The sequence below is a fragment of the Cherax quadricarinatus genome, chromosome 22, assembly GCF_038502225.1.
Source record: "Cherax quadricarinatus isolate ZL_2023a chromosome 22, ASM3850222v1, whole genome shotgun sequence".
NCBI classification, from domain to species: domain Eukaryota; kingdom Metazoa; phylum Arthropoda; class Malacostraca; order Decapoda; family Parastacidae; genus Cherax; species Cherax quadricarinatus.
In genome coordinates, this window is record NC_091313.1 from 25,575,965 (window position 1) to 25,599,059 (window position 23,095).

General features: G+C 41.6%; 1 protein-coding gene across 12 annotated transcripts in view; it reads right to left on the reverse strand.

Moving 5' to 3' along the window:
- The window catches only part of LOC128689689 (trafficking kinesin-binding protein milt-like), a 406,769-nt gene that overhangs the window by 213,319 nt on the left and 170,355 nt on the right, over nt 1-23,095 (reverse strand). For all 12 annotated transcript variants that reach the window (XM_070087581.1, XM_070087583.1, XM_070087578.1 and 9 more), the window contains one exon: nt 8,739-8,840. In XM_070087581.1, coding sequence (XP_069943682.1) covers nt 8,739-8,840 — 102 coding nt within the window. The remainder of the gene's footprint in view (nt 1-8,738; nt 8,841-23,095) is intronic.

Sequence of the window (23,095 nt, forward strand, 5' to 3'; positions counted from 1 at the left end):
CAATGATTGAAAGGTCAGCAAACTCGCCTTTTACCTGTACACCATCAATAAAAAAAAACTGTCTAAAAGAGAGAATAAATTAAACTATCAGTTATTCACCTCCCATGTATATACTGGTGTTAAGTCTGAGAAACAGCAGTGGGAGAGGTGAAGGAAGGTCAGGTTAGGCTCGTCAGGGAACAGACAAGTGTTTCTTGACGTGGGTCTTAGTCAAATGATGAACCGCCGTTGAAGCTTTTAGTCATCTGACCGGGGCCTACCAGGCCACCCCTTTATAAATAGTATGAAGGAGGCAAAAGATGTTGGAGGGTGGGTAGGGGTATAAGAGGGAGGCTAAGAGAGTGGATAGAGATGTATGAGAGTGGTAGAGGCGTGGGAGCAGGCAGAGGTGTTGAAGAGTGGGTAGGAGTATTGATGAGTAGGTGGGGGAGTACCGAATAGTGGGTAGGGGTGTTGAAGAGTGGTTACGTGGTGGGTAAGGGGAAAGAAAAAGAAGTAGGGCTAGGTACGAGAGACAAGGGCATGTGTAAACAACGGACAAAATAACTAATCAGTCAATACTGGCTCGCGAGGCACAAAACATGAGTATTCCTGATCACTCACTGGCAGAGTTGAGAGACTAGACAGGTGTCAATACAACTCATCAGTTTAGAGAAATGGATACACATGGAACGTTCTGAATATGTTTGTCGTGCTTCGTTCGCTAGCTTTGGCAAGCTTGAAAAAGCTCTTGGCGAACGAAAAGTAGCCTAAATACGATATTCAAAACGTTGTATAGCTGTCCATTCCCTTAAAATGATTGTCGGCAGACTGGTACCTATCATGTAATAACTTCCCAGCTATCGCTCTACCCTAGCAACTCCTTCAGCACAGGTTATAGCAGTGGGCTTCACTCTAACACTTGTCAGTCGTGCCAGAAGCTCTCGTAAAAGAGAACCTCGAAGAGTCATAAAGTGAAGCAACGTCGGACCACCACCAGGCGACATCTTTCATGTCACCGTCGCCTTTTGGTATCTTTACGATCCTGACATTCTGCACCGGTCGCGAACGTCAGGAATTTCCTCATTTGTCCTGTTACACACACACACATCTCTCTCTCTCTCTCTCTCTCTCTCTCTCTCTCTCTCTCTCTCTCTCTCTCTCTCTCTCTCTCATCTCTCTCTCTTCCTTTCGCATGTGAGTAGTATCGGTTTCCCGAATCTAAACGTAATTCCATTAAAAGAGTATTTCTCTGTATTACTGGCGTAGTTAAAGTCCCACACTTAACCCTCAGTCGACTTCAAACAAAAAAAAAAATAAATAAATAAAAAATAAAAATAAAAAATAGCAGTAAACATGACACAATATGCTGTTTATGGTATTCAATGAGGACGTTTCGTCCACCAGTGTAGCTAAAAAACCCTGATGGGCGAAAGGTCTTATCAATAAATACCATCAACCGCACATTGTGTCTTATTCACATACTTGCCGGTACAATTTAACCGGTGATATATACATACACCAGTAGGAACGTGTGAATCAAAAGAACATCGCAATAGGCCTACTGTATATTTAATCAATTGGTGAAACATTCGAAAAATATTTATTTCATGAATCAATCTGGCAACTCCTTACACTCATTTGCTCTCGATGTCAAAACAGTGTTTGATTAATATAAAGTTGTCAAATTCAGACACAATCTTACGAGTATTACCGAGGGTTTATATTTACAAATTCTCTTAGAATCCAAATATATAACGTATTACCCGGTATACGATATACAATTATCCGATGCTTAGTTATTTATTCACTGTAAGTACAATGATAACTATAAAAGTAATTGTTCACAATGTAATTGTTCAACAGGAATTGATAAAGATCACACACACAGAGTGAAGAGGCGGGACCAGGAGCTTGGACTCTGCCCCTGCAACCTCAACTAGGTGAGTACAACTAGGCGAGTACACACACACACACACACACTAGGTGAGTACACACACGAGATATGATTCGACCCCTGCAACCACAGCTAGGCGAGTATACACAGATATGATTCGATCTCTGCAACCACAAATAGGTGTGTACACACACAAACACACACTGTTCAATAGAGTTGGTGAACCAAGGCAGGGTGTTGAGCCGCCCATTGTACGAAAAGGCAAAATAGAAGTGACCTTGAGAGCAACCATATCATTGTACCCATCAACCTTGAAGTTCCACTATAATTTAGAATTACTAAGGTTGCGGAAGCTTAGAACTTATCTATAATTTATCGTTACTAAAGTTGCGGAAACACTACACAGGCATTCAATAATTTTGACTCAAAATAAATCAAAAAAAATATCATGCATGCATTTACGGGGAGGTGTTAAACCCGCAGGGGTCATGCAGTACCTGCGCAATGAGAGATATTCAGGCATGACCCGAGGGAGAAGAGCAGCACCGAGCTCTGAAGAGTTGTTTCCAATATCTCAATGAGTAACGGCCCAGAGATGCCTGCGTTAAGCAGTCTCTGGCAACACAATTATTATTATTATTATAATCAAAAAGAAGCGCTAAGTCTGGCAACACAAACAATGGCAACAGCAGTAGTGCAGGACGCAACATACCATCTGCGCGCTTCAGTAGCCTCACGGCTGTGATACTCAGTATGAGGAGTCTTACTATATAAAAGCTACCCAGCTCTGAAACTCGAAAGGGGTGGAGGGGGAGTGATGCAAATGATCGAGTGATCTTTTGGTGGGGAAAAGTGACATGTAGGTTGCCCATCTTCTGAGCCCCTGGCAAGGTCAAGGTCACGAGGATGTTTATCCTGTACGCCCACTTGTTTGGTTTACCTTACTCACTTATTCATCTATGCTGACAAAAATGCTCTAAACTCTCTACTTAATACTGCCACACAACAACAAAAAATACTCACACGATACTCCAGTGTGTGATGATAAAAGTTTAATGAACAGTTGTCGATGGTGAAGGGTATCTTGCGTGTAAACAAGAAAGCAACAATTGAAAAAACTATGTTTATTTCGACTCCTAACTGCTGAAGAGGTCTCTAGGTGGGAGTCGAAATATTTTTTTTTTCAATGGCTGTCTTGTCTGCAAGAGGGATATCCATCAGGACTCCACTGTGTGTTTAATAAAACAACAAACTCAACGCACCTGAAAGTTTGGCAAGCATATTCATTTCCCTGATGATCAGCTGTCTTACTTTTCAAGGCTGAAAAGTTTTGAAGCAGTGTTTACTAAAATTGCTTATTGCACGTGTGCTTCTCATTAAGTTCATTCTGCACTTCCTCCAAAAACTGGAAACAATAATGTCATATTTTTCTCTATGTAAATTTACATTTGTTCTGTACATCGTAACAAAATGGTGATTAATCGACGCTTATGTTCCTAAGGAAAAGTGCTATTATTATCAACGATAAGAGATAACACCAGTCGGCTTACCAGGCTCAACACAATACATTTTGCCAAGGACCTGGTGACTTGAAATAATGCATGTAGAACTATCTATGACACAGACAGATTTGGCCAAGACGATGGTGCACTGAACGGCAACATATTTCTGAAATCACTCGTTCATCAGCACCATCTTTCAAAATGACTCGTTCACTAGCACTATATTTCCAGACTGACTTGTTTTCGGAACCATCTTTCCATAATGACTAAACCGGTCATGGGTACATCACAGGTAAGATAAACAAAACATCAGCAGCTGAAGAGTCTAAGTACTGTGGCTGGAACAATTCAAAACCAGCACACAAACTGGAGATAAATCTTCAGATGGCGCATCGGTCCGCTCTGGACCGAAACGTTCAAGTGATTTATGTGACTAACACTGAATATAGTAGAGCTACGTGGAAAAAGTTTGCTAGACATAAATCTGGCATTGACAGAGTCTGAGGAAAAACTTAATGCACCTGAGAACCTACTCGCTCTCATAAACAAGTGAATTAAAGTTCCCATGTCATTGATGGAAGTTCGTCACTTTCCAACTTCCGTATTGGCCTAATCTTCGATACTTTGGTATTTGTCACGGCATGAAGGGACGTCCTCTGGTACTTGTACTCTCCGGCTGCGGATGTGCTAACACTTGTGATGCGATTTCACAATGAAAGGAAAATGGTAATGAATTCAAATGAGTCTCATTAACAGGTGCAACATGCTTTACTGTCGTTGTCACTTCTGCTGCCACTGCTGATGTTATTACTGGCGCCAATGCTGGTATCGCAGCTAGTGTTAGCGTAAAGAGCATGACGTGCCTTACAATGATGTAAGAGATGCCGTGACGAAACGAGCTGAGATAAAAGTGCACGGAGGAATGACAGAAGGACGTGACAAGAGGACAAACTCCCATAACAAGATCACAAAGTCACACGCGCAGGGATACACTCGAACTTATGAAGAGAAAGAAAACCATCTGCACGCTGGTTACACCATGGACATATCACACAAAAAACTCACACTTGTAGAAGTATTAGACGAGAGAGAAAAGGTATAGATCGAAGGACGGCATGAAGAGACAAAAATGTGATGGTAGTAGTAGTAGTTGTAGCAGTATTAGTAGAAGTAGTACTAGTAGTAATAGTAGTAGTATTTGTTGGAAATAGGTAGGTTCAGCCTAGCATAGGATCTCAATATAACTGATATTAAAAAGAAAAGATACACAGGTTGTAGAATAAGATTTAATTGGGACAACGTTTCATTCACTCAGTGCAATATTGACTAGATAAAAGTTTACAAAGTGAAACGCTAACCCAATACAAGCTTGTTCTGCGACGACTGTCTTTTGTTTTCTACCTGCCATGATAACGACAACCTTGTTATGTGATCATATTGCTATCGCGTTCTTACGAGTGGAACAAACTGCAAAGTAGCCATACTGAGGCAAGCAGTTAGAAAGCCTAGAAATTAGTAAGAGAGCTATACAGGTGAAAATAAGTGTATATACGACCTGCCTCGCATCAGCCGTGGTGTTTGCCGCAGTGTATACCGCATGGTTGAGAGAGAGAGAGAGAGAGAGAGAGAGAGAGAGAGAGAGAGAGAGAGAGAGAGAGAGAGAGAGAGAGAGATACAAAACGAGTTACATTTATCATTATTAATGCGAAATTCTCAGAAAAAAGTTCAAGAATTTCCTCGTGCCCTCAAAAATTTCATTACATCATAACCGGCGAACACACACAAAAGTCTGTTGCAAGAAGAGAGAGAGAGAGAGAGAGAGAGAGAGAGAGAGAGAGAGAGTGTGTGTGTGTGTGTGTGTGTGTGTGTGTGTGTGTGTGTGTGTGTGTGTGTGTGTGTGTGTGTGTGTGTGTGTGTGTGTGTGTGTGTGTTTGCGTGCATGTGCGCGCGTGCGTATTCCTGAACAATTATTCGACTTTAAAAACAAAGTCATTCATTATATTCTTTCAAAGCTGTGAGCTCATCTTTCTTCCCCATCACATTAGTTCGTATGTTCCCAGAATGACTCGTTCTTCAACACTATCTCTCAAGAATGAATCATTCTTCAGCATAATCTTGCCAAAATTATTCGTTTTTCAGCACTATCTTTCCAGAATTATTCGTTCTTCAGCACTATCTTTCCAGGATTATTCGCTATTCAGCACTGTCTTTCCAGAATTTGTTCATTATAATCATGGGGAGCGCTAAACCCGCAGGATTATACAGCGCATGGGGGGGGGAAATGAAAGGTATTCAGGCTCAATTCAGGGAACTAGAACACAGATCCAATTCCCTAGATCAAGAGCCCCTCACCAGCGTCACTGAACCTCCCTTGAGGGGAACTTGTTCTTCAGCACTCTTTCCAGAATTTGCTCTTCAGCACTTTTTCCAGAATGATTCTTTCTTCAGCACTATCTTTCCAGAACGAGTGGTTCAGCATCACCATCTTACCAAAATAACGCATTCACCAAGACAACGTTTCCATAAAGACTCGTCCACCAGGTTCAGTCGCCTCCCAGGCTACTACTTTTGTTTACTCACTTTTATAAACGTTCAAGTTTACATGTAAACGTTTGTGTGACACTACGTTTTACTGTGTGTGTGTGTGTGTGTGTGTGTGTGTGTGTGTGTGTGTGTGTGTGTGTGTGTGTGTGTGTGTGTGTGTAAAATTGCCAGAAAATATATTTCTACCCAAGAATGAGAATTTTTTTTTAAATTAACAGCTTATAAATACGTATAGTCATATTAGAATCGATTATAGTAATATTCACGGGGCAGCGCTAAACCCTTCCGGGTGCTACACCACCTGAGAAATGGGAGGTAATAAGGTTTCTTCAGAGGGAAGAGTAAAAATAGCTCCAATTCCTTGGACCGAAAACCCTTCTTCCACATCAAGGTCATTTACACCAGAGTAAATTAAAAAAAATAGAGCACAGGAATACGACAGTAAAAATAGATATATCCATATTATTATTATTATTATAAAGATTAAGCAAGTATAATACCCACAAAAGTACATCATATATTGTTAATATTTCGAGTCGCTGCTGGGCCGTTATACAAGTCTTGAATCTTATAAGCAAAAACGAATTCCGTATTACTTAATATTACTGGGCGTGGTCACTGGTTACTCTTTAAACAGGCATATTATTCTTCATTTTGTTAATAAACGAAGCAAGTACTGTGCAAAAGAAAGCGTACTTGTTTATTGACATACAACTTACCAGAAGAAAAAAGCAACTCAATATTAGGCTCACACATTTAAAATAATGTCACAGCATTTACACAATAAAAATGTCCGTCTTCTCTCCATGTAACCGTTACGTGTTCGTTCCTTGTGCCTTTTGTGCTGTCGTTCACACGGGCGGAGATACAGGGCTTTCCTCGACCAAAAGTCGTGCACATTACACACACGAGAAAGGCGACACACACACACACACACCCCCCCGTCAGCCTCGCGTGATACTGAACTAAAGAGAATAAACATCTGTGAGGTGCCAGGAGTGGGGGGGGGGGGAGAGACGGACTCTGCTGCCACCTGTGCGATAACTACGAACTTGTAAATCCATGACATGAATTTCCCCCCTCATCAGAGAACGTTAATACAGAACTTGCATGATGTGTATGGTCGTGGAAAGCATAGTGTTTCAGCGACGTGCTGGCCATTTACGGCGTGTGTGTGTTAAATATTGTTGCGTAATATTTACGATATAGCGTCAGCTAGCCATCTAGCGGCCAGAGGGTTAACTAACAAAAATCAGCTGAGAGCGGTGGGAAATTCAGAGCACAAACTAAAGTAAATTCTCTACTCGTCTAGTGTTTGTACAAGTCTACTTAATATAATATCTTTATTTACTACAAGTCCTTGTACAAGGTATACATGTCTAGCTGACATCAGTGACATACAAATATAAAGAAAGCCGCTTGTTATGCAAAGCATTTCGGCTAAATTAGGTCAGTTTTATCCCAGGATGCGACCCACACCAGTCGATTAACACCCAAGTACCCATTTTGCTTATGGGTGAACATAGACAACCGGTGTAAGGAAACACGTCCAACGTTTCCACCCCTTCGCCGGGAATCGAACCCGGACCTCACCGTGTGAAGCGAGAGCTTTTGCCACCAGACCACAGGACACTGGCTGCCCCTGTCCCTGCCTCTTAATACTTAATACGCTTTCACTCATTGTGTCCAGAGCCCGGTCATATCTCAGAGTGGAAATACCTCCAAAGGTTCTTAAGAACCTTTGGAGGTATTTCCACTCTGAGATGTGTTAATCGTTATTACAGTTCAGAGAACGCTCTGACCTTATTTGCCCTAAATTTCCTCGTGAAGAGAAAGCTACGCTACTAAAGTAGCAAGAAAATGAGGACATAGCTAACGAATGTCATTATTTTTTTTAGAGATAACTGCAGAAAGTATCGTTACTTTGACGTTTCGCCTGTGGACAGGTTTCTACAGGCAACTGTGTCTTTTTCACCACTTGCTGTCTTTGCTTCATTTGTCCCCATTATTTTTAGGCAGAAAGAGACTCGATCCGAAGGAAAAAAAAAGACGAAGCGGCAGTGCACGACAATGAAGGAGAAATTATCTTGTGGATCGAGGCATGTCCTACAGATAGGCAACATAGAATTTGCAAAAATGGGGAGAAATCATAATGGGGAACAGCCACAAGTAGGATCCCTTGTTGCTGGTAATCTACGCGATCTAAATGGAATAAACAGCGACATTAGCCTGACAACACAACGATGCGACCATAGACAGATTCCGAAGGCACCGGAGACATTCTGAATAATTTGGATGAATTAATGTTGTGGCAGATGGTTACTTCTGATTAATAACTAGAAATTCGCATCCATAACATATTAGAAAATAAACGAAAAGAAAAATGTATAACAAATATACAGGAATACACATAAAACAATAAGTCCACTATTCCAGGGCAAGAAAATAAATTTGGCACTTGACTGTTGAAAGGGAGAGGGAACACACAATGAATACTCACCGAAGAAAATCAAGGCTCCATCTTTTTTATACTAAACAATCTTAGGAAAGCCCACAATGTGGTACTACAATATTCTGCATGATTGTGAGAAGAAAAGGTATTTGTTTCCATGTCACATTCCATCACACAGGATAGGATGCGTACACGAAACAATGAAATCCGGCAAACTGGGAGACTTCTTCGCAGCAGCGAGATACCGTGCGGCACTCCACTATGAGTTCATTATCTACGCCAGCTCCAGAGGTTTGCTCCTGGTTATTCAGGAATTGGAAGAAGGAGGCTGAAAGGTAAAAATAAACGCACAATGGGTACTCACCGAAGTAGGCCAGGGCTCCCTCTGCCTGCTCAGGGCTCAGAGCCTCCGCTTCCTCCTCCTTCAGCGCAGGGAAGCTCACACCCCAGTCAGCGTTGTCGTAACCTGAGACACCAAGTAAATAGGCGTAAGTAAACACTAATCAATGGAACACACGAATCAAGGAAGGTTAATGAAACAATGTAGCTCCTGTGGTTAATATCAGTTGTTCTATCGTAAGATGTGTAATCTATATTTCGTCCTTACACTGAATCCGTCATCAACAGTTTCTTGAAGACGGCCTCAGTGTGAAACAAACAAGATACAGTACTTATCTCCTGCTTTATGTTTAGGAGTGGGATCGTTTTGTTGTGAAAGTCATAAACACTGAAGTGGATCCACTGGCCCATACTAGTCCTACACGCAACCAAGCTTTCTCATGTTGGCCTATCCACTCCTGTCTTGCCTACCCAACTTTAAATCTACCCACACATTATCACAAGACAGGTAGCAGAGTCAACAGGTATTATTTTGTAGCTCAGTACTTGTAACACATCAGTATTAACTACCTGATGGTTTATCTTGCCTTCTATTCAAATATTATATTAATGAATGTATGGGTAAGCGCTAAACCCGAAAGACATATAGACAGGCAAATAGGGAGAGAGACAGAGAGAGAAAGAGAGAGAAAGGACAGCTTTAAAAATTCCTATCACAAACTCTAAATTTGTCCAGCCTTAACAACCGTGTTCTGGAGACGATGCGAAACGGATTTTCTCTCTTTCTTTATCTCTCTCTCTCTCTCTCTCTCTCTCTCTCTCTCTCTCTCTCTCTCTCTCTCTCTGACATGTTAAAACATATAGATGTGATGAATATTAACAAATCAACCAGGTCAAACGAATTACCAACCAGAATCATTTAGTGCCAGACTCAGGTTACCAAAAAAAAAAAAAAAAAAAATTGACCAGGAAAAGATACATCAACAGGAAAAGTATTTACTGTTTGCAGTAATTTACTGCAACAACGTTTCGCTCTGTGTATAGTTTTTTTTTTCCTTACTGATTAAGCTTTACGCACATACTGTAGGCAGAATGCTACTATCTCTGCCCACTGACATTCATCTTGGGGAAACTGAAGGAAAAACATTAAAGACAAATGTCATGAAGTTTTTGGAAGATAACCGAAGCTCAAAAATGATTTCACAACAAAACAAAAAACAATAATTATGCCCAACCAATTTTATTAGAATCTTGAATACGTACAAAACCTGTGAGGCAAAAGTTCCCGCAAAAGTAGAATGTCTGGATTTCCAGAAATCCTTTGATAAATTCCCGTATTTCTTGAATGTAGTAAAGCGAATAACTCGGGTGAGTTATTGAGGCTCGATCATGTGCCGGCCGTCGCTGTCAACAACTGCACTAGTTTAGTGTGTGGTTGATATCGTGCTGCATTAAGAGGTGGGCATGAAGGTCAGCTTTACTTTTATCGCTGAAATGAGAACACAGCGAATGTTTGGTGTCAGTCCGCGCCAGGCCAAAAGCCAGCAGGAGAGTGCAGAAATACAACCTCTGACCTATCCTGTGTGGGGTGTCTAACGAGGAAAAAACAGTGCGCGCTTCGCTGAGATTTTTAAGAACATAAGAATGGAGGAACACTGCAGTAGGCCTAGTGGCTCAAACTTGGCCCTTCTCTAAACAAACCATTCCCACCAACGCACATGCATAGATGCAGTGACGGCAAAGCGCAAAATACGAAAGTCTGACTAAACTTACAATCCTGCGTCTGCTAACTGCGGCCCAGTTTTTGACCAGACTAGCTAGTGGTAAGATGAACATCGACCCTGGATCAATGATTGCATCGTCAGGGAGTGGCTCTGAATCGATTTCTGGTTGCTTCATAAAAAATGTTAAAACAGAGTTTGTCCTTACAGTGCAAGGACTAGCGGAGGCTCGATCCTCCGTCTAATAATAAGCTGAATCCTCCAGAGCATCGTCTCTAGATCCAATCTTTTTTTTTTTACGTGCTACAAAATTGATCAGGAAATGTGCCTAACTTTTAAAAATGAAAAGTTGGCGGATGGCACGACTATAGGAGAACACGACAGTAGGAGAGCACAGCTGAAGAACACAAACACGATTGTACTAGAACACGACTGTAGAACACTAAAAAAATCTGTAGAACACGGCTCTTCTGTATACGATATACCCAATGGATGCCTGAAGGATGTTTTTGGGGGTCAACGCCCCCGCGGCTAGGTCCCAGGCCAGGCATTCCGGTGGAGTAAGGAATGGTTAAAGTCTTCACTGCTTTTTTGGAGATGCTGGTTCAAAAAAATCAAAGACAGAAATTAACATTATATGTTGATAAATGATATTAATCGTAAATTATGTTCTCCAAGACCTAAAACTTCCAAAAAGCCTCCTACAAAAACTACAACTTCCTGCAAGCCTCCTACAAAAACTACAACTTCCTGCAAGCCTCCTACAAAAACTACAACTTCCTGCAAGCCTCCTACAAAAACTACAACTTTCTGCAAGCCTCCTACAAGAACTACAACTTCCTGCAAGCCTCCTACAAGAACTACAACCTGCAAGCCTCCTACAAGAACCATAACTTTCTGCAAGCCTCCTACAAGAACTACAACTTCCTGCAAGCCTCCTACAAGAACTACAACTTCCTGCAAGCCTCCTACAAGAACTACAACTTCCTGCAAGCCTCCTACAAGAACTACAACTTCCTGCAAGCCTCCTACAAGAACCATAACTCTCTGCAAGCCTCCTACAAGAACTACAACTTCCTGCAAGCCTCCTACAAGAACTACAACTTCCTGCAAGCCTCCTACAAGAAATACAACTTCCTGCAAGCCTCTTACAAGAACCATAACTTCCTGCAAGCCTCCTACAAGAACTACCCCTTCCTGCAAGCCTCCTACAAGAAATACAACTTCCTGCAAGACTCCTACAAGAACCATAACTTTCTGCAAGCCTCCTACAAGAACCATAACTTCCTGCAAGCCTCCTACAAGAACCATAACTTTCTGCAAGCCTTCCTCAAGAACTAAACTACCTGCAAGCCTCCTACAAGAACCATAACTTTCTGCAAGCCTCCTACAAGAACTACAACTTCCTGCAAGCCTCCTACAAGAAATACAACTTCCTGCAAGCCTCCTACAAGAACCATAACTTTCTGCAAGCCTCCTACAGGAACTACCACTTCCTGCAAGCCTACAAGAACCACCACTTCCTGCAAGCCTCCTACAAGAACTACAACTTCCTGCAAGCCTCCTACAAGAACTACCACTTCCTGCAAGCCTCCTGCAAGAACCACCACTTCCTGCAAGCCTCCTACAAGAACTACATCTTCCTACAAGCCTCCTACAAGAACTACAACTTCCTGCAAGCCTCCTACAAGAACTACCACTTTCTGCAAGCCTCCTACAAGAACTACCACTTCCTGCAAGCCTCCTGCAAGAACCACCACTTAATGCAAGCCTCCTACAAGAACTACAACTTCCTGCAAGCCTCCTACAAGAACTACCACTTCCTGCAAGCCTCCTACAAGAACTACAACTTCCTGCAAGCCTCCTACAAGAACTACCACTTCCTGCAAGCCTCCTACAAGAACTACAACTTCCTGCAAGCCTCCTACAAGAACTACCACTTCCTGCAAGCCTCCTACAAGAACCATAACTTCCTGCAAGCCTCCTACAAGAAATACAACTTCCTGCAAGCCTCCTACAAGAAATACAACTTCCTGCAAGCCTCCTACAAGAACTACCCCTTCCTGCAAGCCTCCTACAAGAACCATAACTTTCTGCAAGCCTCCTACAAGAAATACAACTTCCTGCAAGCCTCCTACAAGAACCACCACTTCCTGCAAGCCTCCTACAAGAACTACCCCTTCCTGCAAGCCTCCTACAAGAAATACAACTTCCTGCAAGCCTCCTACAAGAAATACAACTTCCTGCAAGCCTCCTACAAGAAATGCAACTTCCTGCAAGCCTCCTACAAGAAATACAACTTCCTGCAAGCCTCCTACAAGAACCATAACTTCCTGCAAGCCTCCTACAAGAAATACAACTTCCTGCAAGCCTCCTACAAGAAATACAACTTCCTGCAAGCCTCCTACAAGAAATACAACTTCCTGCAAGCCTCCTACCAGAACTACAATTTCCTGCAAGCCTCCTACAAGAACTACCCCTTCCTGCAAGCCTCTTACAAGAACTACAACTATCTGCAAGCCTCCTGCAGGAACTACAACTTCCTGCAAGCCTCCTACAAGAACTACCACTTCCTGCAAGCCTACAAGAACCACCACTTCCTGCAAGCCTCCTACAAGAACTACAACTATCTGCAAGCCTCCTGCAGGAACTACAACTTCCTGCAAGCCTCCTACAAGAACTACCACTTCCTGCAAGCCTACAAGAACCACCACTTCCTGCAAGCCTCCTACAAGAACCATAACTTTCTGCAAGCCTTCCACAAGAACTACAACTACCTGCAAGCCTACAAGAACCACCACTTCCTGCAAGCCTACAAGAACCACCACTTCCTGCAAGCCTCCTACAAGAACCATAACTTTCTGCAAGCCTTCCACAAGAACTACAACTTCCTGCAAGCCTCCTACAAGAACTACCACTTCCTGCAAGCCTCCTGCAAGAACTCCCACTTCCTGCAAGCCTCCTATAAGAACTACCACTTCCTGCAAGCCTCCTACAAGAACTACAACTTCCTGAAAGCCTCCTACAAGAACTACAACTTCCTACAAGAACCATAACTTTCTGCAGGCCTTCCACAAGAACTACAACTTCCTGAAAGCCTCCTACAAGAACTACATCTTCCTGTAAGCCTCCTGCAAGAACTACCACTTCCTGCAAGCCTCCTACAAGAACTACATCTTCCTGCAAGCCTCCTACAAGAACTACCACTTCCTGAAAGCCTCCTACAAGAACTACAACTTCCTTCAAGCCTCCTACAAGAACTACAACTACCTGCATGCCTCCTACAAAAACTACAACTTCCTACAAGCCTCCTACAAGAAAGGTAGCCTAACATGTCATACCACCTTCCTCGTGTCTTCCCGGGAGAGTGATAAATTCTTCTTGAGCATCTCAAAAGAAAGAGAGAGAAAGAGAAGCCCAGTTAGTTGATAGTCCTTAAGTTATCTTGCAAGTGTTTAATAAAATGAAAATTAAATTTCTTTACTGCACTAGGTAAAATTAAATAAAAACTGGCTCATACGAATTACATTTTCACTTATCTTGATCCATTAACTGGGTCAAGATAAGTAAAACTGGATCAAAACTCATTGCCCCCTACTTTCTATGCACTGTTTGACACGTACTAGTTTAGCGCTTCCCGTGAATAGTAATAATAATAATAATAATAATAGTAATATTTATTGATGCACTATAAACGTTCGAAAATTCACAGGGTCTTGACAGGATCTTGACAAGATCCTGACAGGGTCTTGACAGGGGTCACGACCTATTCCAGCTGGTGCATTCCCACCACACTTCCCGTAAACATCGGAATTCTGGCTTAGTTCTGGAATCGTGCCACGGGAGGGCCAGGAATGCATGCCACATCCCACCGCAGTTAAAACCTCGCCCACACAGGCACCACAACCCTCACAATACAAAATTGGTTTACCAAAGCATTCGCCGTGCGTCTAGTTCCCAACAATATACGCAGATTATTAAAGGATAAGTTACATGGCGGTAGGGCTATCAAAGTTATTCTCTTATGTTGCGTATATTTAAGTTGCGTATATTTAAGTTGCGTATATTTAAGTTGTGTATATTTAAGTTGTGTATATTTAAGTTGTGTATATTTAAGTTGTGTATATTTAAGTTGCGTATATTTAAGTTGTGTATATTTAAGTTGCGTATATTTAAGTTGCGTATATTGAAGTTACGTATATTTAAGTTGCGTATATTTAAGTTGCGTATATTTAAGCTGCGTATATTTAAGTTGTGCATATTTAAGTTGCGTATATTTAAGTTGCGTATATTTAAGTTGTGTATATTTAAGTTGCGTATATTTAAGTTGTGTATATTTAAGTTGCGTATATTTAAGTTGCGTATATTTAAGTTGTGTATATTTAAGTTGCGTATATTTAAGTTGCGTATATTTAAGTTGCGTATATTTAAGCTGCGTATATTTAAGTTGTGTATATTTAAGTTGCGTATATTTAAGTTGCGTATATTTAAGTTGTGTATATTTAAGCTGCGTATATTTAAGTTGCGTATATTTAAGTTGCGTATATTTAAGTTGCGTATATTTAAGTTGTGTATATTTAAGCTGCGTATATTTAAGTTGCGTATATTTAAATTGTGTATATTTAAGCTGCGTATATTTAAGTTGCGTATATTTAAGGGTCAAGAGGAAGTATGACAGCAGAGTCGAGATACATACAAGAGATACATTACATATTTAGAGCACATGTGCAACAAATAGATATTTATATAACTGCAACTTTTCGACTACAAAGTTGGCGTCTTCATTCTCATACATAGATGATGTATGAGAATGAGACACATGTGCAACACTTGGGTATCTTTATTTTGGAAACGTTTCGCCAGCCAGTCCAATACAGAGATGAACGATGAAAGATAAGGACACCAAGTGTTGTACAAGTATCTCAATCATCAACTGTAGGTATCTGTATATCATTATTAAAAAGACACTAAATGTTTCATTCGCTGAAAACTAAAACATTATGTATGGCTCTGTGCAGGAAGTTCTCGTGTATATGAATGTTGTGGTAGGTCAGCCTGTGTATATGAATATTGTGGTAGGTCAGCCTGGGTATATGAATATTGTGGTAGGTCAGCCTGGGTATATGAATATTGTGGTAGGTCAGCCTGGGTATATGAATGTTGTGGTAGGTCAGCCTGTGTATATGAATATTGTGGTAGGTCAGCCTGGGTATATGAATATTGTGGTAGGTCAGCCTGGGTATATGAATGTTGTGGTAGGTCAGCCTGGGTATATGAATGTTGTGGTAGGTCAGCCTGGGTATATGAATGTTGTGGTAGGTCAGCCTGTGTATATGAATGTTGTGGTAGATCAGCCTGGGTATATGAATGTTGTGGTAGGTCAGCCTGGGTATATGAATGTTGTGGTAGGTCAGCCTGGGTATATGAATGTTGTGGTAGGTCAGCCTGGGTATATGAATGTTGTGGTAGGTCAGCCTGGGTATATGAATGTTGTGGTAGGTCAGCCTGGGTATATGAATGTTGTGGTAGGTCAGCCTGGGTATATGAATATTGTGGTAGGTCAGCCTGGGTATATGAATATTGTGGTAGGTCAGCCTGTGTATATGAATGTTGTGGTAGGTCAGCCTGGGTATATGAATATTGTGGTAGGTCAGCCTGGGTATATGAATGTTGTGGTAGGTCAGCCTGGGTATATGAATGTTGTGGTAGGTCAGCCTGGGTATATGAATATTGTGGTAGGTCAGCCTGGGTATATGAATATTGTGGTAGGTCAGCCTGGGTATATGAATGTTGCGGTAGGTCAGCCTGGGTATATGAATGTTGCGGTAGGTCAGCCTGTGTATATGAATGTTGTGGTAGGTCAGCCTGTGTATATGAATGTTGTGGTAGGTCAGCCTGTGTATATGAATGTTGTGGTAGGTCAGCCTGGGTATATGAATGTTGTGGTAGGTCAGCCTGTGTATATGAATGTTGTGGTAGGTCAGCCTGTGTATATGAATGTTGTGGTAGGTCAGCCTGGGTATATGAATGTTGTGGTAGGTCAGCCTGGGTATATGAATGTTGTGGTAGGTCAGCCTGTGTATATGAATGTTGTGGTAGGTCAGCCTGTGTATATGAATATTGTGGTAGGTCAGCCTGGGTATATGAATGTTGTGGTAGGTCAGCCTGTGTATATGAATGTTGTGGTAGGTCAGCCTGTGTATATGAGTGCTGTGGTAGGTCAGCCTGTGTATATGAGTGCTGTGGTAGGTCAGCCTGTGTATATGAGTGCTGTGGTAGGTCAGCCTGTGTATATGAATGTTGTGGTAGGTCAGCCTGTGTATATGAGTGCTGTGGTAGGTCAGCCTGTGTATATGAATATTGTGGTAGGTCAGCCTGGGTATATGAATATTGTGGTAGGTCAGCCTGGGTATATGAATATTGTGGTAGGTCAGCCTGGGTATATGAATGTTGCGGTAGGTCAGCCTGTGTATATGAATGTTGTGGTAGGTCAGCCTGGGTATATGAATATTGTGGTAGGTCAGCCTGGGTATATGAATATTGTGGTAGGTCAGCCTGGGTATATGAATATTGTGGTAGGTCAGCCTGGGTATATGAATATTGTGGTAGGTCAGCCTGGGTATATGAATATTGTGGTAGGTCAGCCTGGGTATATGAATATTGTGGTAGGTCAGCCTGTGTATATGAATATTGTGGTAGGTCAGCCTGGGTATATGAATATTGTGGTAGGTCAGCCTGTGTATATGAGTGCTGTGGTAGGTCAGCCTGTGTATATGAATGTTGTGGTAGGTCAGCCTGGGTATATGAATATTGTGGTAGGTCAGCCTGTGTATATGAATATTGTGGTAGGTCAGCCTGGGTATATGAATCTTGTGGTAGGTCAGCCTGTGTACATGAATGTTGTGGTAGGTCAGCCTGGGTATATGAATGTTGTGGTAGGTCAGCCTGTGTATATGAATATTGTGGTAGGTCAGCCTGGGTATATGAATGTTGTGGTAGGTCAGCCTGGGTATATGAATGTTGTGGTAGGTCAGCCTGGGTATATGAATGTTGTGGTAGGTCAGCCTGGGTATATGAATATTGTGGTAGGTCAGCCTGTGTATATGAATATTGTGGTAGGTCAGCCTGTGTATATGAATATTGTGGTAGGTCAGCCTGGGTATATGAGTGCTGTGGTAGGTCAGCCTGTGTATATGAGTGCTGTGGTAGGTCAGCCTGGGTATATGAGTGCTGTGGTAGGTCAGCCTGTGTATATGAATGTTGTGGTAGGTCAGCCTAGGTATATGAGTGCTGTGGTAGGTCAGCCTGGGTATATGAATGTTGCGGTAGGTCAGCCTGTGTATATGAATGTTGTGGTAGGTCAGCCTGGGTATATGAATGTTGCGGTAGGTCAGCCTGTGTATATGAATGTTGTGGTAGGTCAGCCTGTGTATATGAGTGCTGTGGTAGGTCAGCCTGTGTATATGAATGTTGTGGTAGGTCAGCCTGTGTATATGAGTGCTGTGGTAGGTCAGCCTGTGTATATGAATGTTGTGGTAGGTCAGCCTGGGTATATGAGTGCTGTGGTAGGTCAGCCTGGGTATATGAATGTTGTGGTAGGCCAGCCTGGGTATATGAATGTTGTGGTAGGTCAGCCTGGGTATAAGAGTGTTGTGGTAGGTCAGCCTGGGTATAAGAGTATTGTGGTAGGTCAGCCTGGGTATAAGAGTGTTGTGGTAGGTCAGCCTGGGTATAAGAGTGTTGTGGTAGGTCAGCCTGGGTATAAGAGTGTTGTGGTAGGTCAGCCTGGGTATAAGAGTGTTGTGGTAGGTCAGCCTGGGTATAAGAGTGTTGTGGTAGGATAGCCTGGGTATCAGGGTGTTGTGGTAGGTCAGCCTGAGTATAAATGTGTTGTGTATACGTCAGCCTGGGTATAAGAGTGTTGTGGTAGGTCAGCCTGGGTATAAGAGTGTTGTGGTAGGTCAGCCTGGGTATAAGAGTGTTGTGGTAGGTCAGCCTGGGTATAAGAGTGTTGTGGTAGGCCAGCCTGGGTATCAGGGTGTTGTGGTAGGTCAGCCTGAGTATAAATGTGTTGTGTATACGTCAGCCTGGGTATGATAATTCCCACGAAATTTAAATTCAAAATTTTATTTTCAAAACATTATACATAAATATATAATACTTGAAAAGCTCATCTCTTTACAAAAAGAATTATCTGGTCATTTAAATATAAAGTAATAAAATATTGAAAACGTCTCACTGAGATCAGGAAGAGCGAGTAATTCTACACTCAAATAGCAGGTAATTCCTCCCTCTGGAAAACTCGCATAACTGAAAGTGCCTATATTTAAAATCGCGATTTTAGTTACGTATATATAAATTTGGCGCGCGTTGCATCATCAAAAAGCAAAAATATTAGATCATAACAACAAGTGACGTATTATTCCAGTAACTTTCAGAGAAGTATTGATTGTGTATTTTGATTACATAGATTTAAATCAGGGAAGGGATTAAGAAAGTAGTGGATGAAGTAGATTTTGGATAGTAGTGGAAGAGGTATAGATATTGGTATGACGTACTGAGTTGGTATGAGTATTTATATAATTATGACTACAGTAGTCTGACATGACTTGTTAGATTCATAACACTCAACTTGGGATACACAACGGGAAAACAGAAACGCCTGCACTATCTTACCCGAGTCCTGAGACATTGTGACGGAATTCTCACTCTTGGGCACCACAAACCCCAGCGTCTCGACATTCAATAGTGAAGCCAAAGGTTTCTCGTAGCAGATGATGTTTGAAGCACCAATACATAGACGTTCCAAGAGCTAGCAAATTGTCGTTTTTTCACAACACAGGGTGTAGGAAGTCAAAGACCAATACCATGCGTTTCAGCATTCCACTAACACTTGTACGTCTACTAAAATTAAGCTTAGAAATAAATAATTCTCGGGGAGCTTTACTATTATTAATTTTTCTCTTAATCAGTGACAATTATACTCTGACATACTTGATAAAGACTTCACGAAAGCACGAACTATCTTGAATGCTTTCTAAAAAGAAATAAAGTTTGATATCGAATACAAGACACTCGAGCATTGACCTCAGTCACAGCAACAAAACGAGGTCAGGTAGAGACTTAAGCTTAAGAGGCTTCCCCAAGCGTCGATGGGAAGGTCACTTCTCCTGTAGATGTTGCTAGTATCATGCAGTATCATGCAGTTTTCCATTTCGTTCAGTTTGTTTAACTATTAATACAGAGACAATATTATTCATGTGTGCACTACGTGAAGAAGTTTGCTTGGCACCAACAAAGATGAAATCCCAACATATAGTGCGGCTAACTACCACAGTTCTGTAAACCACTCGAGCTTCGGGCCAACACGTAAGAATCACACAGGTACACAGTGTGACACTAGCGCCGTATTTTCATTCCCGATAGTGTCATACAGCTTCTGTAGTCCAATATGACATCAGAAAATTTTGTCTATCGGTAATGCGTCAAACATTTTTCAATTTTTTAATATGACACGAGAAAGTTAGTTCATCAGTACAGCGTCAAAAACTTTACAAAGGTATGCACTAAAATGAACTAGTATCACTTCATCAAGTGACACGACACCTCACTTTCAACTCATGTCAACAAACTTCCATAGTGTCTCCGGCACTAGTCTCCAGACCTGTGGTTACTTGGGCAAGAGAGAGAAAATGGTTTAATACACAAAACAAAAAAAGTAAAAAAAAAAAAAAGAATCACTCACAAATAAGCGGCTTTAGGCGCAAGGATAGGAGAATAAGGTCAAACAAGCAACAGTTCATTAATCATCGCGACCTCTAACATATAATCCTTGACCTTCAGTCAGCCTTCAACACGAAAAGAACTCGGCACCAATACAGACAAGAGAAGCAAATTATGCAGTGAGTATTAGAAAACTGTAACATACAGAATCTACACGTACTGCCATTTCTAGCAAATAAATTTTTTTTCCATCCAAGCTCTTCAAGGGGAAGTGATTTGATGCTGATGAAGGCTTTTCATTTCTCTGCTACGCTGTAACACCCAAACGGACTTGGCCCTTCACTATATACGTATATAAAAATATTATTCTCGAAGTCTTTGAAGCAGAGAATCGTATCTTGATGAACTACAGATGGAATTTACATAGTAACGAATACTCAAACTTGCATACACACTCAGGCAACTTGCAGAATGTGTGTTTGAGTGGCAGAGTATCGACTGAAGACTCTTGTAGTGAGTCGCGTGATACTTCCAGCTAGACGGAAAAACCTCGCTCGTGTAAATCTAACGTAAATATAAAAGCGAAAAATATGCTAAGAAAAATAATAAGCCTTTACTCATGCATGCATGCATACATAACATCGATGCCTACAATAAGAAAGAGTTCTTGGCAGCTGAATGATCTGAGCTTTACACACCAGTGTATTTGAAAGGGCCCACAGGAAACGTGTGGGCAAGTGTCCTCACATCTACTGCCCCTGTTCATCTAGCAATAAATATATATATATATATATATATATATATATATATATATATATATATATATATATATATATATATATATATATATATATATATATATATATATATATATACCAGAGTTAGACAATATCTATCAGTCGCACCTTAGAGGAAAAACAATGCTCAAGACAGGACAAGAACAATACTTTCCTCTCGTGACAACAACAGCTGACAATATACCTAGAGACGGTTTCGGGTTCAACGCCCCCGCGGCCCGGTCTGTGGCCAGTACGTCAGCTCGGCGAATATCAAATGAGTGTACATCAGCTAAGCGTACATCAGCTGAGCGTACATCAGTTGATTGTATAACAAGTGGCCGAACATCAGCTGACCGTACATCAGCTAAAACATTTCTCAAACAATTGAGAACACGTGTAATGTGTTGCTACACTATTCTATATAAATCACATTGGCGGAACACCCACAGTGTGAATAATTATCCTATTCTGTTTGAGAGCTACACTGTAGGAACATCCAACATGTTTGGCTATCCAATTCTAAATAATAGTTTCATGACGGGAACAAAAGCTAGCCATGTTTTCCAGGTCAAACTTCATCACATTGGAAGAGTTTTATGTATCGGATAATAAAGTACGTCAGACTTCAGTAGGGTGATGAGGATATCTTTATACCTTCCATTACGGGTTAAGGAGCAACTGCAGCTGCAAATGCTTCCTTCCAGCAGGGCTGTAGCCAATGTCAGATTAGCAACCAAACTGAATACATTTGGTATGTGCGAACAAAGGATCAGGACTACCCGAACACGAAGGCTTATAAACAAAGTGGCTAAATAATGCGAATATTGTGGGAAAATAAGAACACAAAGAAAACATTATCAGAACACGACGTGTATATACCAACACAGAATCACAACCCTATCCAAACACGATGGGTATATACAAACTCAAGACCGTATCTGAACATCATGTGTCCATAGGAACATAACAGTACCTTATCGGTACACAACGGGTATATATGAACACTGCGACAGGACTGGTTTGCACCGTAAAACACATTCTAAGGAAATCGCAGAAACACGCTTAAGGTTCCAAAAGTATGAAGATCTGTTAAAACATCTCTCTCTTATTTATCCCTCTCTTTATCTTGTCTCTTGTTCTCTTCTTTTTCCTCCGGTGTTCAATCTGTATTCACCAGCTGATAGGTTCTAATCATGTGTTCCTCTTTAGGTTCACCTGACACCACAGGTCCACGAGGGTGTTGTGGTCCCGGACACCCAACACCTGTCCATCAAACAGTGGCACTACATCCTCTGTGCTCAGCTTCCAGCTTGAAGTTGTCAATGGATTTTCTAGCCGAGGCGTTGACGGTGTCCTGGGAATTCTTCACAAGGAGGAACCTGTGACAGGTTGCAGCCTCACCTCCAGCTTCGTGACAACTTTAGGGGAACTGCCTAGGCACATGTACACGTGACGTCACTGCACCTACAGTTTCCCCTGGCTGCTGCTTGTGCACTAGCCACACGGTCGACCCTCCCCTCGCACTGCAACCTCTACGCCGACTTTACTGACACTAAACAGCCCGTGCGTCTCGAAACAGCATCCATAAGGGCGAACGTTGCAGCGTTCGGCGTGGGAAGAGGTAGGAGCTGTCGCCCCTACGACCCCAGGATCAATACGCTAGGTTGCATCACACCACGACGCTGGAGACCTCGTGCGGCGGCTGCTCCAACTACCGAATCAATATGGCCGTTGATTTTAAGGTTGCTTCTTAATTTTTGTCTCCAAATAATTATGAAATATGCACGAAAACTTCTGCAGTTAGCGTATGAATAGTCAACACATTAACACCATCCACTTTTTAGCCCCAAAACATAAAGGTGTCTTTTTTTTCATCCGTAGGAAAACTAAAGCATGCGAAAGCATACGTGTGGTTCCGTTGACTTAAAACACGGGTGGTCCTAACGCCAGAATTTATTAAGTGTTCGTTCCATTTTTTTCGTTCGAACCAGAAGCTTTCGTTCAAAACACAAGCCGGAAGGGACACACGTCTCGCCTGGGCTGTTAAGGCGTTTTCAATACTGGTTGATATCTTCAAGAAAAACAGTATTAAAAAAACACTTTTATGTGATTCAAACCTTCAAAAACGTCATATATATATATATATATATATATATATA